General features: G+C 28.5%; 3 protein-coding genes and 1 long non-coding RNA gene across 4 annotated transcripts in view; 2 read left to right on the forward strand and 2 right to left on the reverse strand.

Annotated features, from left to right (window-relative positions):
• LOC127285272 (uncharacterized) overlaps nt 1–19454 on the reverse strand; it is a 46519-nt gene extending 27065 nt beyond the window's left edge. The window contains exon 1 of the long non-coding RNA XR_007843580.1: nt 19361–19454. This is a non-coding gene — a long non-coding RNA (uncharacterized LOC127285272). The remainder of the gene's footprint in view (nt 1–19360) is intronic.
• Nucleotides 1–22843, forward strand: part of LOC127285259 (E3 ubiquitin-protein ligase MIB1) — a 490224-nt gene that overhangs the window by 144393 nt on the left and 322988 nt on the right. The window lies entirely within an intron of this gene.
• Nucleotides 5877–8848, reverse strand: LOC127285263 (uncharacterized). Its single transcript, XM_051311179.1, has 2 exons — nt 8705–8848; nt 5877–8118 (listed from the first exon to the last, which is right to left on the reverse strand). The coding sequence occupies exons 1-2, from the start codon at nt 8783–8785 to the stop codon at nt 6013–6015; spliced, it is 2187 nt and encodes a 728-aa protein (XP_051167136.1). The 5' UTR covers nt 8786–8848; the 3' UTR covers nt 5877–6012.
• LOC127285261 (uncharacterized) lies at nt 9348–12182 on the forward strand. The gene is made up of 2 exons (XM_051311177.1): nt 9348–9445; nt 9530–12182. Exons 1-2 carry the CDS (start codon nt 9362–9364, stop codon nt 12032–12034), a joined length of 2589 nt encoding a protein of 862 aa, XP_051167134.1. The 5' UTR covers nt 9348–9361; the 3' UTR covers nt 12035–12182.

Consider the following 22843-nt stretch of genomic DNA (forward strand, 5'->3'; position numbering starts at 1 on the left):
TCTCAGGGATCAACCACTTCTTAAAAAAGCCTCAAAACTCCTTAAAATCATTCAAATCATTTAGATTTTTCTTTCTCAGTTTTAAAATGACTAAAAAAGGTCCTCAAAACATAACCGAAGTAAAAAAAATATTTTTAAAATCAGCAACCCCCAGGGATCTACCCCTTTTTGGAAAATGCCTAAAAACTTTTTGGAATCGATCAAATCACTCAGGGATTTTTTTTATCAGTTTGAGAATGACTAAAAATGTTTTTTTAAAACATTCACAAAATCAAAAAAAAGATTTTCAAAATCACCAACCCCCAGGGATCAACCCCTTCTTAAAAAAGCCTCAAAACTCCTAAAAATCATTCAAATCATTCAGAGATTTCTTTCTCAGTTTTAAGAAGACTACAAAAGGTCCTCAAAACATAACCAAAGTAGAAAAAAATATTTTTAAAGTCAACAACCCCCAGGAATCTACCCTTTTTTCGAAAAAATGCCTCAAAACTCGTTAAAATCATTCAAATCATTCAGAGATTTCTTTCTCAGTTTTAAAAAGACTAAAAAAGGTCCTCAAAACATAACCAAAGTAGAAAAAAATATTTTTTAAATCAACAATTACCAGGGATCTACCCCTTTTTTGAAAAATGCCTCAAAACTCCTTAAAATCATTCAAATCATTCAGAGATTTCTTTCTCAGTTTTAAAGAGACCAAAAAAGGTTCGCAAGACATACCCAAAGTGAAAAAAATATTTTTAAAATCAGCAACCCCCAGGGATCTACCCCTTTTTTGAAAAATGCCTCAAAACTCCTTAAAATCATTAAATCAATCAGAGATTTCTTTCTCAGTTTTAAAATGACTAAAAATGTTTCTTTTATAATTCTGAAAGTATAAAAACATGTTTTCTAAATCACCAACTCTCAGGGATCAACCCCTTCTTAAAAAAGCCTCAAAACTCCTAAAAATCATTCAAATCATTCAGAGATTTCTTTCTCAGTTTTAAAAAGACTAAAAAAGGTCCTCAAAACATAACCAAAGTAGAAAAAAATATTTCTAAAATCAACAACCCCCAGGGATCTACCCCTTTTTTGGAAAATGCCTCAAAACTTTTTTGAATCGTTCAAATCACTCAGGGATTTTTTTTATCAGTTTGAAAATGACTAAAAATGTTTTTTAAAACATTCACAAAATCAAAAAAAAAGATTTTCAAAATCACCAACCCCCAGGGATCTACCCCTTTTTCGAAAAATAACTCAAAACTCTATAAAAACAATCAAATCATTCAGAGATTTTTTGTCAGTTTTAAAATGACAAAAAAAGTTCTCAAAATATCTCCAAAGGGAAAAAAAAGATTTTCTAAACCACAAACTCCCAGGCATTAACCCCTTTTTCGAAAAAATGCCTCAAAACTCTTTAAAATCATTTAAATCATTCAGAGATTTTTTTCTACGTTTAAAAATAATTGAAAATGTTTCTTAAAACATCTCTAAAGTAAATAAAATAATTTTCAATATCGCCAACCCCCAGGCATCAACCCCTTTATATAATAATAACTTGAAACTTTTTAAAATTATTTAGAGCTTTTTTTCGTAGTTTAAAAATGACTTAAAATGTATCTTAAAAGATTTGCAAAGTAAAAAAAAATAATTTTAAAATCACCAACCCCTAGGGAATAACCCCTTTTTAGAAAAATGCCTTAAAGCTCTTTAAAATCATTCGAATCATTCTGAGATTTTTTTCTCAGTTTTTGACTGAAAATGTTTCTTAAAACATTCCGAAAGTAAAAAAAATATTTTCAAAATCACTAACCCCCAGGGATCAACCCCTTTTTCGAAAAAATGCCTTAAAACTCTTAAAAATCATTTAAATCATTCACAGGTTTTTTCTCATTTTAAAAATGACTGAAATTATTTTCAAAACATTCCCAAAGTAAAAAAAAATATTTTTAAAATCACAATTTCAATGGATCACCTTTTTTTTGAAAAAATGTCTTACAGCTCTTGAAAATTATTTACTTCATTTAGAATTTTTTTTCTTCTAAAAATGACTTACAATTTTTAAGACATATTTCTTATCCAGAAAAAGTGATTTTTTAACTGATTAATCACTTTGGAGATGTTTTGAGAACTTTTTTTGTCATTTTAAAACTGAGAAAAAAGCTTTGTATGATTTGAATGTTTTTATAGAGTTTTGAGTTATTTTTCGAAAAAGGGGTTGATCACTGGGGGTTGGTGATTTTTAAAATCTTTTTTTTTGATTTTGTGAATGTTTTAAAAAACATTTTTAGTCATTTTCAAACTGTTAAAAAAAATCCCTGAGTGATTTGATAGATTCAAAAAAGTTTTTAGGCATTTTCCAAAAAAGGGGTAGATCCCTGGGGGTTGCTGATTTTAAAAATATTTTTTTCACCTTGGGTATGTCTTGCGAACCTTTTTTAGTCATTTTAAAACTGAGAAAAAAATCTCTGAATGATTTGAATGATTTTAATGAGTTTTGAGGCATTTTTTCGAAAAAGGGGTTGATCCCTGGGGTTTGGTGATTTTGAAAATCTTTTTTTTCACTTTGGGAATGTGTCTGATAACATTTTGTGTCATTTTAGGGACAGAAATAAATGTGTTGACTTTTTTTTTTGTTTTTTGATATGGGAAACAATGTTTGATTTGATTTGACTTTTTGGGGGTTGTTTTACCCCTGTATTTTTGTTCCTATTGATTTTTGAGAAAAATTGTATTAACACTTTTTGATCGGGATATAAAAAAGTACTAAAATTTTAAGTTACTGCCAATTCTGACCGGGGCCGGATTTCCCATTTAATTGTGCGGGGTCCTTTTAGAAAATAATTGAATTTTATTTCATTTTAAATTGAAAACTTGGTAAATAATTAAATTTTAAATTGAAAATTTTGGATAATTATTGAATTTTAATTGATTTTGAATTAAAATTTTGGGTAATAATTGAATTTTAGTTTATTTTGAATTGAAATTTTTAAAAAATAATTTAATTTTATTGTGATATTTTTTTTAAATTATAAACAATTGTTAAATTTCATAAAAATTTTAATTGAAAAATAATTTTGATATAATTGAATTTATGATGTATTTCATTAAAATTATTAAAAATAATTAATTTAGTGAAGAATCATTTTAGTTCAAAAGTTAAATAAGTGAATTGAAGAAGATCTGAAGAAGAACTACATTTTATACTAAAAAAATGTATTTTATTTACATTTTTTTTTCAAATGTAAAAGAAAGTCGCATTTTATTAAAATAAGTCGATAAAAGTCGTATGTTTGAAAGAAGTCGTATAATCCGAGGCCTGTAAACATATAATTTTCATTAGTATCATTTAATATGTATTAATATTCTAATAAATTAAATTATTATTGATAATATTAATCTTTAATTTCTTTATAACAAACAATTAAATATCCAATTTGGCGCGCTTGCGCGCGTTTAATTTTGCTAGTTAAATAATAAATTAATAATAATAATAATTATTATTATTATTACATAAAGTCAAATTTAAATTAAAAATTTTTTTGAAATAATAAAATGACGTTGTTAACTTCTTGCACGTTAAATAATTTTATGACTATTTCCATATCAATAATAATCTAGTGAGAATATTTTGAAATTCGAAATAATAATTTCCTGGCTATTTCCATCTGAAATCATTCACATGAGAATATTTTTAAATTCCAAATAATGCATTTTATACGATTTTTTTATTGTTTTTTTTTACTCCAAATAAACAGTCACGTATTTTTTTGTTTGACGAAAAAAAATTTCGTTGAATTACCAGTAATTAAAGAGTTAAGGGTAATGAGTAGTTTTTGAGAGCGAAATAGTTGAAATTTTTTTTCAAATCTGTCTATTATATTCAATAATCAACATTTTGCTCTTCTGTTTTTTGATTTCGGTAATTTTCTAGATGATCTATTTTCGTTATTTTGAAAATTAATAATATGGTTATTAATTTGATATTTTCATTTTGAGAAATTAGACAACAGAAGCAAATCTGGGCGACAAGGACTCTTTATTTTATGGTTATATTTTTTATATTTTATTTGCTTACAAATGTTTTCGGTTTCTATGAATTTTGTAAATTTCAAAGTGCAACCTGCAAGTGTTTACCAATTAAGGTTTAGAATTTCATTATTGATTCTAAAAGGTGGAAATAAATTTATACTAAACTTAAAACTGCTTCCAAATGCAAATAATAAAAATAAAAATGATATTTACATCAACTATCAATTACAGTATCTTTCTGCTAAGTTTTCATTTTCCTGATGGAACACAACGATAAAGTAGCAATGGCAGTAACAGCAAAGAATGAATTTTGCCGAGGTCGGAAAGCTTGCCTGATTTATTGAAGCGCGTCAATAAAAAATGACGAGTTGCACAAAGTTTCTACCCTCATCTGGAAGTTCTAAATCATCGCTAGGTTACTTTTCGTCCTAGGCAGGGTCGCTGTAGAGAGCGTAGATGTTGCGAATGTGAAAGGGATTGAACAAGTTCCTTCAAGAGGGAGCTATACTTGGCAAAGTCAATTTATTCGGTAAAATAATGCTGACGAAAAAGCGAAGGGATGAAGAAAGCGACTCCAACATCACTATATCACAAAAAAAATAATACTCACTTTCTAAATTCAGAAAAAAAAATTAAGTTTTCACACTCTTCAACAATATTGACAAATGAGAATTTCAAAATGGTTTTTCGCACATTGCACAATTACCGACTCTTGCGTGACAAAAAAAGAAGAAAATCCAGGCTCTCTTTTTTTTTTAGAGAAAGTTTTCTCGAAACTTTTGATAAAGCAAAAGGGGGTTAAATGAAATTTCTCTTCAGCGGGAGAGGAAGATGAATGGAATAAAAATAAAAGGGGAAAAGAAATGCCGCTGGTAAACTCGGAATAATTTCTCAATCGCGTAGGAATATACTCTCATACACTTTGAAAGAACACTTCTTTTGATGAAATTCTGAGAAAATGGCATGACCGTTTCTCGAGCCTTTCGAACCTAAAAGCGAGAGTGGGAAAACGCTTCGAAAAACTTTTTAGTCGAAAGTTGAATTAGTTAAGTTTGCCGTTTAGCTGGCTTTAGACGGGCCTGGATTAATTTCATTTGGAGGGAGGGTACAACGACTTTAGCTTTGGTTTGCTCTGGTTTCACGCGGAGTAAGCATTTGGCAGCAGTCACTACGATTTCAAAGTGACAAATTGGTTCTATTGGTTTTGGCCGTATCACATGAAAGAGACTCCCACAAGAAATTTCAATTCAAAACCACCGCCAAACTCCTCCTTCCGTCAATTTAATCCTTTTGAAACTGATTAAGTAATTATTCGAGGGCATCATATATGCATTCTCTGATTCCAGTTCTTGTAATTTTATTTCGTTATTTAAATGAATTACGACTATGCTCTTTATATTTATATATTGTCGTAGAGAAAATTTTTGATATCCAAAAGTAGTATCAAATTGATCTTAATTATTTGGATAATTTATATAAATAATACGGAAATTGGAATTATTTTCTGATATCTAAAATTGGTATCAAATTACAACTGTCATGAACGGTGTGTAGCTACTGAAAATTTTATGATTTGGTTTCTTAATTTCACTATATTTTTGACTATCGAGAACAATATTATTTTCAATAATTTCATTTTCATCCGCATTTATAGATTAATTAATCAAAAAAAAAAAAACTCACAGGAATAAATCTGGTATGTTTATTACACTGGGGAAAATTTTGCGAAATGCAAAATTAAATTTCCAAAATATTGGATTTTATTAAATCTCCATACTTCGTAAATATAAGATAAGATTTTTTGCATCTTAGCTCCCTTTCTTTAAAACGCGTATAATTGTATTTTATTAAAATTAAAAAGTAAATTAATAAGAATTGTTACTGATAGTTTATATTTCGTTCACAATATACAAGTAGAAAGTTAATAATAATTATTATTCTTAATAGTATTATTATTTATAATTTGATCTATAAATGTTCCTTATAAGGAACATCTCCCCCCTAGGCCACATTTTTGGTCTGCCATTGAACCCAAGAATTTGGAATGTAATTTTTCAAGCCATTAAAACGCAATGTACGAATATAATGTGCAAAATAAAATTTATACAATGCATTATTGCTCAAGTCCACATTGTGTTTTGAATGAAATTCATCAATTCTTTTGATATCCGAAGAAATATTAAAATCATTCTCTCCAACTCGTTTTAAACCGACACTTGTAACAACAAAAGTATTATGTTTTAATCTGTTATATTTTTTCGAATGAAGCAATAAACGACCTGGTTCATCATGAAACATATGAATTTTATCATCAATCATCAATTTATGGCTTACATTTATAAGCGGTTCATCCAACTGAGTGCCAAAAAATTTTGATTTAAAAATAACTAAACCATTTCGTTCTAAACTTATCGACAAATATAATTCAACTGCGTAAAATTTATGGGCATTTTCAACGAGTTGAGTTATACCTATCATCATATTTTTGTAGTTTATAAATATTTTTAAAAAACACTCATCCTTATAACCTAGTGCATAAAATTCATAATATGCCAAAGGTAAAAATTCTTTACTTCGTGAAATTTTATTTACTATCAAATGAATTTTTGTTTCTTTTGAAATAGTGTGATAGTCTATATTATTAATGTAAATTGTACCATTTGTTTCTTCGGCTATTAAAATAGAATAAACGTCGGCCTGTAATTTAATATTAATTTGTTTTCCAACAATAGTGTGACAATCGTTATTCAAATAAAGACAACAATTTGTGAGATCAACTGGTGATTCTATGGTAAAAGTAACATCAACTAATTTTTTCTTCATTTTTCGCATCAACATTAAAGGTAAGGATGGTCTCCAATCGTTTCCTCTACTCCTGGCTTTTAACTCTGTTGGCTTTATATTAAAATCAATGGCAGGCATTAAAGGATGACCAGTTAAAAGTCGAAATTCTATATCAGGATTTACAAAAGGAGCATTGATATTCAAATTGAGAACTTTTTTCAAAAATGGCAATACATTTACATTGTAAAGATCGAGAAATACTTCTAAAATTATTGGAATTACGTTAAACTTATAGTCATATTCCTTGGAATAGTAACGAATGTTAAATTCCCTAAAAGATTTATCAGTACCATCGTAGGCAAATAAAGTCATTAATAATTGTAGTTTTTTTTCAACACTCCACTGTACAAAAGATTTATTGCTTTGATAGAATTCTAGAATTCCATTTTTAACTGATTCTGACTGTTTATTGGAGTAAAATTTACTTTTGTAGAAGGAAGAAAAGATATTTGTCCATATTTCAGTAGTTGGTCCGAAACCAATCGTTCGTTGCCTTATGTCATAATAATGCGCAATTTCATGTAATTGAATCCATTCTTGAGCTCGTTTTTGTTGTAAAACATCGTCTACACCATAAGTAAGTGTTATCCAACAACTTTTATAAATTCCGCCCGCATATTTATTTATTTCTTTGCGAAAAAAATGCCTCTGCTTGTTTACTAAATAAAATGATAATGAATCATTTTTATCTACATATCGACTGGCACCTGTTAGATAATTGTAGTATTTTATTACATCCGCTTGATTTTGCAATCCAACAAATAAACTCAATTTCTCTGATAAGATTTCTTTAACATCGTTTGCTGACACTAACATTTGTGTTTGATAATTTTCAACAAAACCATAAGTTTGAATATTTCTGTAAAATTCTTGTTCAGGTTTGTGTGAGGTGAGAAAAGTTAAATTTCTCGAATCAAAAACAGGTAAAACTGACCAATTTTTAGTTTTAATTTTTACCAACACTGGTACATTGTATGATACTGTTAAAAATGGAACGCAGTCAAGATTTGTTGTTAAATCTCTTGTACTATTTTGTGTACCAGCAAAATTTATTTCGAGAAATTCTTTTGATCTTTCAAAAGGACAGACAAATATTAAATTTTCAATTGTTTTTGAAGATTCTATTGTTAGTGTAAATTTCGTATCTTTTCTAATTATTATTCCAAAGTGTTTTTTGTAGTGAAATAGTATTCCATGGTACATGTTATTTTTCCATGAATTTTCAAATTTTCTAACACTTGGCTTTACAATCCTTTCAGTTTCCTAAAACATATTTAGAAATTATTACACATTTTTTAGTTTTCAATTATAAAGTTCAGAAGTAAAACATATGTGCGACTCTAAGAAAAATTTATCGCATTATATACTGAATATAGTAGGTTTAATGTTTTGGTGAAATTTCCCTTCCCCGTAAGATCCGTATTTTATATAGTATAAAATCATTTTACATAAATTTTAGCGTGGTCCTTCTATAGAATTTAACTAGAATGATTGTCTACAAAATTTCTTTATGAATTCTGGTAAAAAATTTTACAAATTTTATATATATTTTCACGTGTCAAAAATCAGTGTTTATTCCTAAAAAAATTGGTTTTTCTATGAGGGGATTTTTACCGTACAAAATTATTAAGTTAAATAATTTTATTTAAATTATTTCACGTGGAATAATTCAACTAATGGTAAATTTCTCATCGGATCGCACCTATATTTAAAAAAATAATTATAAATAGAAAAAAATTTATATATTTATCCATACAGTTGGATTGAAAAAACAAACATCAAATGCAAAGTTACTATGATAATAATTTTACTTCTTCAATAAAACTTTAATTAATTACTTCAAACATACCACTTCGTTCCACTTTACTGGCAAGTCTGCGTTAGAATCATAAAAATAATGCAATAAATTTAAAATTGTCAATATTAACATTTTCGATGTTATATCGTTTACAGATTAATGAATTTTAAAAAAATGAAATATTTTACACATGTGCTCTAACAGCTTTCTTTTACGATAATTCCAATGTCTCATATTTTATAGCATTTCTTATTTACTTTAATTTATTATAAATCACGCACATTTATGAAGTATCATCTATATTCTTGTTGACTTTTTAGTAAAAAATATTCTATTGATTTAAATTTTTCGTCATATATTAATGTCAAATATTACAAAATTCTGTTAATTTTTTAAACACCTATGTAAACAGTAAAAAATAGAAATGGTCATTTCCTTGTCTAAAATTTTATATAAAAAAATATTTTTAATTTATTCTCATTTTTTATAGAGAGCTCAAATAGACATAGTAACATTTATATTCTTGTTGACTAACGAATAAAAAATATTCTAATATATTAGTTCAAATTTGATTTACGTCATCGATTATAAAAATTCTGTCGATTTTCACATAATATATGTAAGCAGTAAAGAATATAAAAGAAGTAAAAGTTAAGTAATTTTTATTGAAGTTGTTAAAAGGGGTAGTTACTAACGAAATAGTAAATTATGATTTCATTAATATTCATAAAATTGCTTCTAATATTTGTGTCGAGTACAATATCACAAAATACACTGCAATGGAATTTGAACGTAAGTTTTTAAAATATTAATTAAAAGATAAATCTTCTGCATCAGAATATGCATTTTACGTATAACTATAAATTCATCTTTTAGATGACTACACGAATTGCCGTGCCTTTAGTTCGAGAATTTTCGGAACCATGGACGAGTCATACAATTCAAAACCAATTCTCTCATTATAAAACTCATTTTGAAATCATAATTAAACGGAATACAACATTCAATTTAACACTAGAAACCTCTTCTCAAATACAAAATTTGTATTTTTACTGTCTTGCTGATTCTCCATATGAAACATTAAACATATTGGATCTTACGGGGAAGGAAAATTTCACCAAAACATTAACAGCAAATTTTGATTGCGTGCCTATGATATCTGTTTCAAATAATGTTCCAGTACGAATGATAATTGAAACCAAAAACTGGTTATCATTGCCAATTTTTGATTCTAATGATGCATCACTTTTCGAATCACAAGAATTTGAATTTGAATTTTACAAAAATGTACAAATTTATGGATTCGTTGAAAATTATTACACGCAAATGTTATTATCAGTAAATGATATTGATACTTTAAAGTCGTTAAAGTATAGTCTATATCTTGGTTTGGAAAATCAGATTGATATAATAGAGTATTATGATTATTTAACTGGTTTCAGTCCCTTCAACAGTAAAAATATTGTACCATCATTGAAATTAATTGATCGATCAACATTATTTATACGTTCAGAAAAATGTGACAAATACACTTTAAATCTAAATACACATACTTGTCCGGAAACGAATATGAACCTTCATTTTATATCTGCTATTAATAATCTAGACAGATTTTTACAACCCCAAAAAGGATTTAGTTGGATTTTATTGGAAAAGTTTGCTGAATATTACAACAGAAAAGAAAATGCTGTTGATTTTGGAGAAACATTTAAGTTGTGGAATGATATGTTTGCCACTTTATATCAACAAAAATTTGTAATGAAAAATCCAATGTTACAATCAGCATCTCCTTACAAGTATGAGAAAATTTCGAATTATCAAAAGGGAATCTACTTTACAGAATGGGGATACGAGGAAAAGTTAAATTTATTTATCAGTCTCTTCGGATATGATGGAACTGATACGAATTTACGTGAATTTCGTATTCGCCATATTCCGTACAATCAAATTACAACTGACGATTCTGTCGAATTAATTCCAACTATTCTTGAACTATTTCTTGACCTTTACGACATAAATTTATTGCCGTTTTTAAAGAAAGTCATCAAAGATATTTCATTAAGTCCCGAATTGGAACTACGAGTATTGAATGGACATCCTGTAATGCCTGCCATTGATTTTGGTATAAATGCTAAAAATTTGCCAACTATGAGCTATGAACGAGATTTAAGAAAAATTTCCCCTTTAATGTTGGTGACAAAAATGAAGAAAACATATGTTAACGTTACATTTACCATTGAATCGACAATTGATCTCACAAATTCTTGTCTATATTTGAATAATGATTGTCACAATATTGTTGGAAAACAGGTGAATATCAAATTATTGTCAGATGTTTATTCTGTTTACGTGGTAGAAGAAATTCTTGGTAATACGTATATCAGTGACGTAAAGTATCATACCATTTCACAGACTACGTTTATTAATGTTGAAGTAAGAGAAATTCAAAAAGGCAAAACATATTTTCCCTTGCTTCATTATAGATTTGATGCTCAAGGTTTGGATAATAAGGTATTTTTACAAACATTTATAAATTACAAGGACATGAAATTATCTTTAAAACAATTAACTAATGCAATCTATGATGAGAATGAATATTTTTCATTAAACTTAAAACGAAATGGCTCTACTGTTATGAAATATAAATTTCCTAATAAATCGCAAAATCAACAATTGCTCACAAATGATGTACTCAAGTTTGAAGTTAATGATGAACTACTCATTTACCATCGCGAACCTAAACGTCTAAAGTTCAATTTGGAAGGTTATAATAATTCAATAGCGCAGAATAATATCTTTCTTTTTACAAATGTTGGTTTAGACAAAATTTCAAAGAAAATAGAAAATTTAAAATATTCATTTGATGTTTTAGGCTTATCACATAGGAAATTCTTGAAAATAATTATAAATTACGAGACTATGACAATAAGCTTAGAACAATTGTTAAAAGATGCCCATAAGTATTTTAAAGGCGAATTATATTTTTCGATTAGTTTAGAACGAAATGATTCTTCCATTTTTGAATACAAATTAAATGGCACTCAGGAAAATAAAAAACCTCTTATAAATGTAAAACATAAATTGATTGTTAATGATAAAATTCATATTTTTCATAATGAACCAAGTCGTCTATGGCTTCATTCGAAAAAATATAATACAGTAAAACATAATACTTTTGTCGTTACAAATGAGGGTTTACTTCCAAATAATGACTTGAGTAATAAAATAATTTCTGCAGATATTAAAAGAATTGATAAATTTAATTCAGAATACAATATTGACTTAAGCTACAATGCATTGTATCAATATTATTTTGCAAATTACATTCGCACATTGCGGGTTAATGATTTGCAAGTTTACATGCCATTGAATTGGCTTTAAAGTCAGATTAATTAGGTCTAATGTAAATTGTTTACATAAACTATAGATTTCACTGTAATTAAGTGTTTTTTAAACAATATTAATAATTTAATTAATTTATGTTTAACGTGCATATGAAATATATAATTTGAAGTAAATATAAAAACTACATCTCTGTCAGATTATTCATTTCCATATACACCTTCATATTTTTCCCATATACAATGGTAGATGTTCCGTTGAGAGTTAAAATAAGTAAAAATAAAATTTAGAATAGCTTATTCTCAATCTTTTTCTAAAGGTAAAAAAAAGAAAAATAAAGTTGTAAATATTATCGCAAGAAAAGCATCAGCATCTGCAACAATTGTAAAACTTTATATTGAGCCATAAGATATAATTCCAAATTTGTCAAAACTTATTTTGGATCATCTTGCATTTTATAACTTTAATCCTCTCATTGTTAAGATAGGTCTGTTGAAATTATTTCGAAGATAAGAGTACACTAATAAAATTAAAAACCTAACCTCTCCACTTGCAATTATACCAGGGTCCAAAAACCCTACAAAATATACCTGTACTAAACACCATGTTACCAACACATTTTGAGCACTGTACACAAGCTACCAATGTAATCTTTGACTACGACGACATGACACTTTTCCATAATCGTTAGAACCATTTCTGCTCTCGCTTGAGTAGGATCGAGCAATCACTTTTTCACAAATATTAATTCATCGGTGTACTCAATTTTTACCAACATTCAAATAAATAAATAAATTGTAATTTTTTAAATTATACATGTACATTGTCTCACTTCATTTAAACAGCCAAGCAATTTTCTATTAAATGTTTCTTTGCATGAACAGTAAATTTTTGAATTTGATATTGCGACTTTTCAATTCACAATTTTATTGTATTCTAATGAAAATAAATTTGAATGTGAAAATATTTAAACAAAAATATAGTGAAATTTTCAGTAGCTGCACACCGTTCATGACAATTGTACTTTGATACCAATTCTAGATATCAAAAAATATTTCCAATTTTCGTATAATTTCTAAAAATGATCCAAATAATGCGGATCAAATTAATACAATTTATAAGTATCAAAACGTTGCATAATTTGATCTAATTTTTAGGATGAAATTGATACCCTCAAGAAAAATGTGTAACGAATCGAAACATGGTGTGAATATATCGTTAACGTAATTTTTTCCGCAATCCCTCGGGTAATTTGTTTCGGATAACATGGAGTTTAACTATAGTCGTAGACCCAATTTCTGGCTAGCTTTTTTTAGCCCTAGTCCTTTAGTGTTTTTCTTTTTTTTCTATACTATAGGTGAATTTTTAGTATAGGGGGAAACTACTATATGTATTGAATGGCCAAGACCAATTTTACGCAGAGCGAGCAGCTCAGTCCACCATGACTTCTAACCTTTATTCTCAATCTCCCCATCACCACTTTAAAACTATTTTTTTTCTTTATAGCGATATGCACATTTAATAAGAATAGAATAACTAAACGTGTAACCTATTTTTTTACAATAATTTTTGTCTTTTCAATCATTACGAAAAATTGAAAAAAGATTTTTTACCTGTTAGATACTGAATCTGAAAAATAGAAATAAATTACGTTATAAAATATTTATATTTAAATATTCTTAAGTCAGGTTTATGTTTATAAAATAAGATAAAAAAAAGTAGGAAAAAAATCTTCACCCTGTTCCTGCTAATACATTATTTTAGAGAAGTTTTTTTATAAGAAACTGTAATTTATTAATATAGGTATAAAAGAAATATATTTTTTTGTTAGAAGGCTCAGGTAATATTTATATTTAAAAATTATAATTTCGAAATACTTTAAAATAATTGTTTCAAAGGGTACTTTGAGCCGTAGGTCAAAACAATTAAATTGGAAAATTCCAAAGATAATTAAATCAGTTGCAATTTGTGTCTTGACCTGTTTAGACGTTTTCCACGTGAGTGTAAATTTTATAATTTAAAAAACAAAATTTATGGTTAAACATATATTTTCTTTATCGTCTTTTATTTGATATTTTCACATTTAAATGGTAAATAGCTTCGGGAGTGCTCGAGTTTTTAAATACGTGAACGAAAAAATTTAAAAGCATTAAATTGTAATTTCAGTAAATTTTTTGTTACGGGAGTGTTAGAAAGTTTTAAAAATCGTGGTCGCTTAAATCTTAAAAAAATATTTTTTAATATTATTAGTTTTTATTTTTTTAAATTAATTAATAATATTTATTTAATATTAATTTTAAAATGTAGATTCGGGAGTGATCGAAATTTTTTAAATCGTGTTTCCAACAGATTTTTCGATCCAAAATGTATATGATACATCGGTTGCAGGCTAAGGTTAGAGATTTTTTTTCTGTTAACATATTTCAAAAGTCGATGAAAAACTGAAACAGTTGAGCAATTTTTTTTCGTCAAGTAGAATAAAATAATTGTTCACGCTTAAAAACACAATTCACGGGTTATTTTGTCACAGTTACATTTTTATGTAATGTGGTATAAAAATAATAATAATTTTCTGAGAATTCGCGTATTTAAAAAAAAATCTTTGACTTTTAACATGATTTCCATATTCATAAAATTGTGATTTTTTAACGAAATACAGTGTTTACGATTGTTAAAGAATGATGTCAAAAGTAATCTATATTTCTTTATGTCGCAAATACCAATAGAAACATAAACATAAAACTACCCATATGTTGTTTTAGATTATTATAGCTATATCCCGGTAACGGTTATGCTTCAATTCCAAGCCCATACTGTTAAAAATGCTTTAAAATTTATCACAATACTGTATCGGAAAAGCATAACTGTATATAGTTTAAATTGAAAGTAACACATTTTGTATTAGGCGGAACAATTATTGATGCACTTCGATTAAAATAATCCGGAATTGACAAATTTAGACAAAAAAGTGACTGTATAGTGTGATTTTGACTTGTTTAATTTTTTTTTAAATAAAACAACTCGAACTAGACAAACATTCTAAACACGGATTCTGACTCACTTACCGACTGAGATCGGCAATGTAGGAATCTACTTACCGACACTTTTTTACTTGGTTTGGCGCAGGGTGCTCTGCTTTACTGACCGAGTGAGCAGCGACAACAGGTACTACCTCGGTCGGTAAAGTAGATCACCAGAAGTCGATAAAAAATACCTCTACATTACCGACCTTGGTAGGTAAGTGGGTCAGAACCCATGTTGTGTAACAACTGGCTGAAATAAAATTTTTATTTAAACCAAATAAAATTTATTTTAAGCAGATAAATATTTATTTGGCTCTCAGTGAAATATTAAAGTATCAATTGAAACTGTAAAACTTTTACTAATTTCAATTTAGAAAAAAGTAATTTTTTTATATAAATAAAAAAATGTTCTGCTATATACACGTAGTAAATTGGGAGAAAGAGAGGTCACACACATATATATATATATATATATATATATATATGGGTATTGGTTTAACGATAAACGGCTCGTGCCTCGTTGAAATAAACAAACAAAATGTAGCGGATGGAAATATATTTTAGTATAAAGCTCTCTACCTGGGGGAAGAATTGGCTCCCGAGGAGAGCGGACAAGGCCGTGCCGCCACGTACAAAACCCCACACGATGTAAATGTATGTAGATTGGCGGCTCTTTTTGCCGAACCGTGTGTGCAGACTAACACCCTCCCCCCTCGTCGTTTTGGGTCGACGAGTTGCTGCACCACGTCACGGCGTGTCGTATAATCAGCCCCTCTCGTAATTACACCCCACCGCACTACGTCGCCTGCCTCTGACCCAAACCTGATTTATATCCGACTCACCAATCCAACCAACGACAACGTCATCAAAAACCGAAATCAAATCATCAATGTTCCCGTAGAGTCCACCTTTTTTTTTCTTTAGAAAAATACTACTACTAAATTTTTTTTAAAAAAATACCATTTATTTCCTAAAAGTACAGGTTCAATTTAAAAAAAAATTTATACAAACGTGTATGTAAAGATTTGTAATAAAATAAATTATTATAATATATATATTTTTCAATAAATATTAATTTTAACTTTAGTAAATTCAGAATATCTCAATTAAAATTATTACAACTATATACATTATAATCATCAAATTATTTCATTATATAAATTCAAATAATATCAATTTAAATAATATAATCATAATCTCCGACACGGAGATTATTTTACTTTAAATATGTAAATATATATTATTTTAATATCATATATTTTTACGTCCAAATATGTCACAGTATAATTATTTTATAATGTAATTATGTATTTGTAACAATTTTAGTAATTTATTTAAAAGGTATTAAAAAAAGAATTATTAAAGAATTATTACTATTTTTCTTGAATATCTCAAAAATATTAAAAATTGGTAGATTTAAATGTAGAATTTACTCGTTTCAGAATAGTAAAATGAGTCCAGCTTCTGGCCTATTGATTCAGGCCATTTCTGTTCTTATTTGTATCATAATATTTTCTCTATTGGTTTTGGGATATTTGGTTTGTTGAATAAATTGTTAAAATCACTTGCACAGAAATTATAAAATTTTTATTGAATATATTTTACTTTCCTCCTTGTTATGTTACATTAAATTTTTAATTTAATATAAAAATTGTTATTAAAAAAAAAATTGTTTTGTGTGTGTGTTGTGGATAAATTTTTTATAAATTTTAAAATCTACTTCTTCATGCCACTTGCTTCGAGGGGATGTAGAAATTTTTATGAATTTATTAAATAATTTAACGTCAATAGATAAATATAGCGAGGCCACTTGCTTCGTAAGAGTTTGCAAATTTCTATTCTATTATGACGGACAATTACAATCTCTACCGCGATACTATAATTAATCGCGAATACGGATGGAGAAGAAATGCGACATGTTCTTCCTCACATCATTCATTGTCACCTCGGTCCCTTTGTGCAGAAATAATATAATTTTTTGTTAAATTTAATTTGTTTTGTATTTTAATTTATAAAATTTTTGAATTTCCTGATTTTTGTTTGCTCGCAGCAATTCTCATTTACAATTTTTTAGAAATAGCTTGAACTTTATACCTCCCCATTTTTTCAAGACACCCTTATCATAAGATACGCCTACGTAAAGTCATCCCTTGTAAAGGCTGGGCATGAAGGACCCAATGACATCTTTCTTTCGATAAGTTTTTCTATATTTTGTTTTTCATACATCCAATCATTGATCTTTTCTAATTTCTCAGTCTTAAAAATATTCATCCCCAAATTTGTACTAGACTTAAAAATTTAAGAAGGGATAGCAATATAAAAACTAAAGACTATTTAACTATTTTCAAAATCCAAATACTTTTAAAATTCAAGTTTCTTCCAGTCTTTTCAATCATTTTTCAAATGATCAGTTTTCTCAATTATTCTCAAAAATTCAAGTTCTATTAAAGTCATTGTAAATTCAATTGCCAAGTGTTAATTGATTCTATACTGAAGTTTCAATTCAAGATTCCAAGGTTCATAATTAAACAATTATCCTCTTTATTCTCTTACTTGTCATACTACTAATTCTGAAAGACGTGGAGCGAATCATTTGCGTATTCTTAGTTCTTTCATTCCTATAAAAAAATTGCTGATTATTTTTTTTATTTTATCTTCCGCAAAGATTTTGGTATTTTTATTTTAGTGCATTATAATCCTTTCAATTCTTATAAATTCAACCCTTTTAGAACAAAACAATTTGAAAGATTCCTGAGTTGTGGACAATGAGTTTATATTTAAATATTTAATTAGAATTAACTAATAATATTTCGTTGTTGGACGTAACATTAGTTTAGCAAATAGGTGAATTTGCAAAGGAAAAAGCAAACTGCACTCTTCAAACTATACTTTTACTATGACTTTCAGTTTTAAATGAAAGAATGATTAACTAAACTACTCCGAAAATGAGTTCATCGTTAGGTGGATGGGTCGTAACACAAATGAATTTATTTAAATAACACCCACAACCCAAAGCTACTCTTAATTTAAAATTTATTTCTTTTTAACAAACTATTGTTTTTTTCATCTAACAATAAATTGGAGTTTTTTCTCATAAGAAATAGTTGAATAAATGATGAAATTCGACTTCTTTTCTACATCAACCCCTTCAATCAAGATAAAGAAAATTGTTCTCCTCTGGGAGGACGATTTGTGGCAGAAGACAGAAAAAAAGCATAGAGGGATAGACGAATGGATTGGAGAAAGAAAGTAATGCAAGCAGTTTAAAAAGTCATCGTTTGCCTGTGAGAAAAACAGGATGAGAGAGACTCGGAACAGGTGCCATTAGTAGCCTAAGTCATCCCCGGGGTGCACTCCAGTCGGCCATAGTAGAATCAAGAGTAGGATTCAGACTGTTACGATCGGACGACTAGACTGTTGGAGAAGGCGAGATTTTTGTCAGTGGGCAATCTGCATACATTTACATTCGCTTAGTCGCTTAGTTAAATGCGTTAGCAAAGTCGCTCGCTCTGTCCCGTACGACCTCGCTTATAATAGAAGGGGTCATTTATTCAGCATAGTGCGGTTCCCACTTGTACGGGTACTCTACACCTAAAAATCGAACAATGCACTTAGAAAAGTTTACATTGTTTTTTTCTCTTTTTTTACTCGAGCACAGTTTTGATAAATTTAAAAAATTTTGACGTTGTAATTGTAATGAAATAGGATATTATGCCGTGACTTAAAAAATATATGTTTTTAACATAATCTCAAAAAGTCTTCAAAAATAATTAGATCAAGGAGATTTCATATTAAAGCCAAAATTGGTACTATTCGCTATAACAGTTATTTGGAAAATTCGAATAGGCAAGGGTGGCGCTCTTTACAGGGAAATTTAGTATAACGTAGATTTTAATTTTATTATTGATTTTATTTTAAATTTTAATTAATTTATTATATTTTGAATTCAATTTACGTTATCTAAACACTTTTTAATTATTAATTTGCCTAGACGCCAAGTTATATTTTATGGTAAATAACTAAACCTAGAAAAATAGTTAAATAACCTGACAAGTAAATTTTTATAATTCTACTTAGGAAAAACTAAAACCAGCTCAGGAATTCCATTGTTACTTTACAGCAACAATAGACCGCGGAGAGAGAGGATAAGGATAAACACTATTAATTAAACAAAATTTATAACATTAACACTATTTATTAATAATCACTTCAAATTTATTAAATTTGTGAAAGTGGCAAAAGGACAACTAACAAGATTTAATTGTATAATTTATTTTTTTTTAAATAATAATGAGAACGATTTAGAAGGAAAACGATTTATAATATATAACTGGGGACTCACCGCCCATTTGACAACAACGATGACGTCTCGTCCCAAAAATTGTAAATCTTCACATTTTAAATTTAATTTCACAAAAAGGCACAAAACCATGTTTACACTACGGAGACCAGAATAAAAATGAGAGTAAAATGGCTGACGAGTCAAACTTGAAAGCGTCGCTAAACAGCGGTCTCTCTTCTTGTGTCAATTAATATTCAATAACATAATATCCACGACCAAGAATCGATGCGCGGTCGTTGGTAACGCAGATCCCTGCACTATCCGATGTTAAATTGATTGATGCGAAAAGTCGATTAGAAATTGCAGAACACCATTAATTAAACAAAATTTATAACAGTTACACTATTTCTTAATAATCACTTCAAGTTTGATTTATAAGAAAGGGGCAGAAGGCCGACTAACAAGATTCAAATAGATTTTAATAATTATTATTATTTTAAATAATAATTAGATAAATTTAGAAGAAAAATTACTCATAATATATAATTGGGGACTCACCGCCCATTTGACGACGACGATGACGCCTCGTCCCAAAAATTATACATTTATCACATTTTAAATTTAATTTCACAAAAAGGCACAAAACCAAGTTTACGCTAAGGACACCAGAATGAGAATGAGAGTAAAATGGCTGACGAGTCAAACTCGAAAGCGTTGCTGAACAGCGGTCTCTCTTCTCGATGTCATTGAGATCAATTACACGGAGAGAAGAGTTTCAGTCAATTTGACTATCACACGTTTAGTAACCGATTTTCAGTATGTTTTACCTCGCCTTTGTAAGGAACACTATTCATTAATGTCAAATTCACTATTCGTTTAGTACATCTAACAACATTTTTGTTAACCTTAGCATTTGTTTTGTCAATCAAAAACAAACGAAATTGTTTAGTGACTGTTACTCAGCGCGTAGTTACATTCACTACACTCTTCTCTCCGTGTAATGTTCAATAATATAATATCCGCATCCGATAATCGATACGCAGTCGTCGGTAATGCAGATCCCTGCACTATCCGATGTTTAATTGATTGATGCGAGAAATCCATAGGAAATTGACTGCCAATAATAGTTTAACAGATCGTCAAAAAAACATCAATTTCGTCTTCCTGGTGTTCTTGAATATTCGGGATTCTTATCCAAATATATACAACCAGGAAATTCTTCCCTTGATGACTTCTAATTTCAATGATAGATAGTGATGTCCTCAACGTCTTTGTGACCCGGCGAGAATCCTCAATTCCTCGCAAGAGTTTTCATAACAGAACGAAAGAAGAAATCAGAATCGAATTTATTTATTATAGGTCGACTATTAATTTCACGACTTTGGCAAGTTGGTTTGTTAATACGTGAGTTTTATTATTTAAAGAAAATGAAGTGAGTATCATATAAAAATAATTTTTATAATTTATAACATTTTACAGCCATTATGGCTGGATTCCCACCCTGGTGTCATAGCAAAAACTATACACCAGGATAAGCCAATAATTGTCCAGCTAATATTGATAGATTTAGTTTAGATCAACTTTATCTGGATCTCTAAGTGTTTACACAATCTTCAAGTTGTTTTATGTCAAGTTCTTTTTGGAAATAATTTGAAGCTAAAAAAAAATAATAGGAATTTTTTTGATTTTCTACAATCAAGATTGTTTTCAGTAAACTTTTTTGAAGTATTTAACCTTAAAAAAGAAAAATCGACCATCTGAACTTCATACATTTCGTCAACATAAATTGTAGCTTATTTCTACTCAATTTTTTTAGGACAACTTGTCAATAGGGCATGAGTATAAATAAAAAAAAATACTACTTTAATGTTACTATAATATAATAAAACATACAAACACTCGAATTAAGTTACAAAGAACTATAAAAATAAACATTTAAACTAATGTATTGGAAATTCATGCTTTCTGAATTCAGTATCAAAAAATTCAATATGATAAACCACTTTAAATTTTTTTTCGAATTTTCTTATCTGAGTTTTTTTCCTGAAGGGGTCGGTGAATAGAAATCTCATGTCAGATTTCAAGAAAATCAATCATTGATTAACATTAATCGCAGTCGTTCTAAAAGCGACTGAATGTATTAGAATTTTGGACGAAGATCGTAAATTTTTCACTCTTTTGCTACTCTCTCCTTCTGCAAGGATAAAAAATGACAAGAAACCTCGTTTATGAAGGACTGAGAGCTTTTGCGGCTTGACCAGCTTTAGAGTCGACACCGTTGACTTCGAAAACGCTTTTATAGAACACGCCCGCTACAGCTTTAACAGGATCGCACAACGGTTTGATTAATCGTTTAATATCAACATATTGCACCCTGTCTCGGGCTCTTTTATAAAAAAAAAAAAAAAAAGTTCAATGCTGAGTACACACCTTGTTGTCGGCAACGTTTTTTCACAAAAGAAGCCTCCAACAATTTGTTAGCTATGCAGAGATGGAGATAAAATTTATCTCCTGCTTTTATTGTAAAATGCTTTTCTCCTCTCCTTTTTTGTTATTATAAATTTTTTTTTAGTTTTTTGAACTTTCAAAACAAGTTTAAAATTTATAGACACCAAAAAGAAAAATAGATGGAATATTTTTACATCAAAAAAAAAAAAAAATGATGAATGTGGAAAAATATTTGAGTGATTATTTTTTTTCTGCGTATATACTGCCGTGCAAAGAAGATAAAACTCTTATTTATCACGCTTTATCAACGTCCACCAATGACATATTTGTGGCCCGTGATTCTCACGCTTGTCTCAATCTTTTCTCGCTCTGTTTTCGTATCTTGAGTTTGAAATATTACATCACTGGGTGGGAGAGAGGACTTGAAGAAAAGAATGAAAATGAGATTCGATTACGTATTCGACCCTCGGCTTGGACATTTCTTTAGAAACTTCATTTTTAAATAGCTGAACATTGACCCCAATTTTCTGTTTGAGTCGCACCCAAATTTTTTTAAAAAAGGTAAACAAAATTTCAATTTTAAGTTAAAAAAATGGGATTACAATTTTTTTTGTAACTAACATTTTTTTAATTTTTCGAGGTATATTTTTTTTTCTATATGGTACTGTGGATTTTTGACATTTCCTCAGTAGAGTGAACATAGTTATCAATAAATTCCAAGAATTTTATTTCGCGCAAGATCTGAATTTTTTAAGTGGCCTTTCATTCTGGGGGAAATCGTTTGAGAAAAATTGGTTTCAAGCAGCTGGTGAACTAACATCCTCTCCCTCTTTACACACCCCTCTTTCATCACCTAACTCTTCGAGCGACCATAGCGTCTTACAAGGGTAGAAGTAATTTTTCTCGACAGCCCCGACGGTCTGTTCAATTTAAGGAAGTACATAAATGTTCAAAAGATGAAATGCAGACAGTATCCTACAAGAAAAATTGAAGCTCAAATTATGGCTATCGATTTTGCAGTTTCAATTTTAACCTCTTAATAATGATTTGTGGATTTGTCCTTTCATTTTATATTCACTTTTGTGAAATTATATT

This window comes from Leptopilina boulardi, unplaced genomic scaffold, assembly GCF_019393585.1.
Source record: "Leptopilina boulardi isolate dan_hultmark-lab unplaced genomic scaffold, ZJU_Lbou_2.1 LbouV2_330, whole genome shotgun sequence".
Lineage (NCBI taxonomy): Eukaryota > Metazoa > Arthropoda > Insecta > Hymenoptera > Figitidae > Leptopilina > Leptopilina boulardi.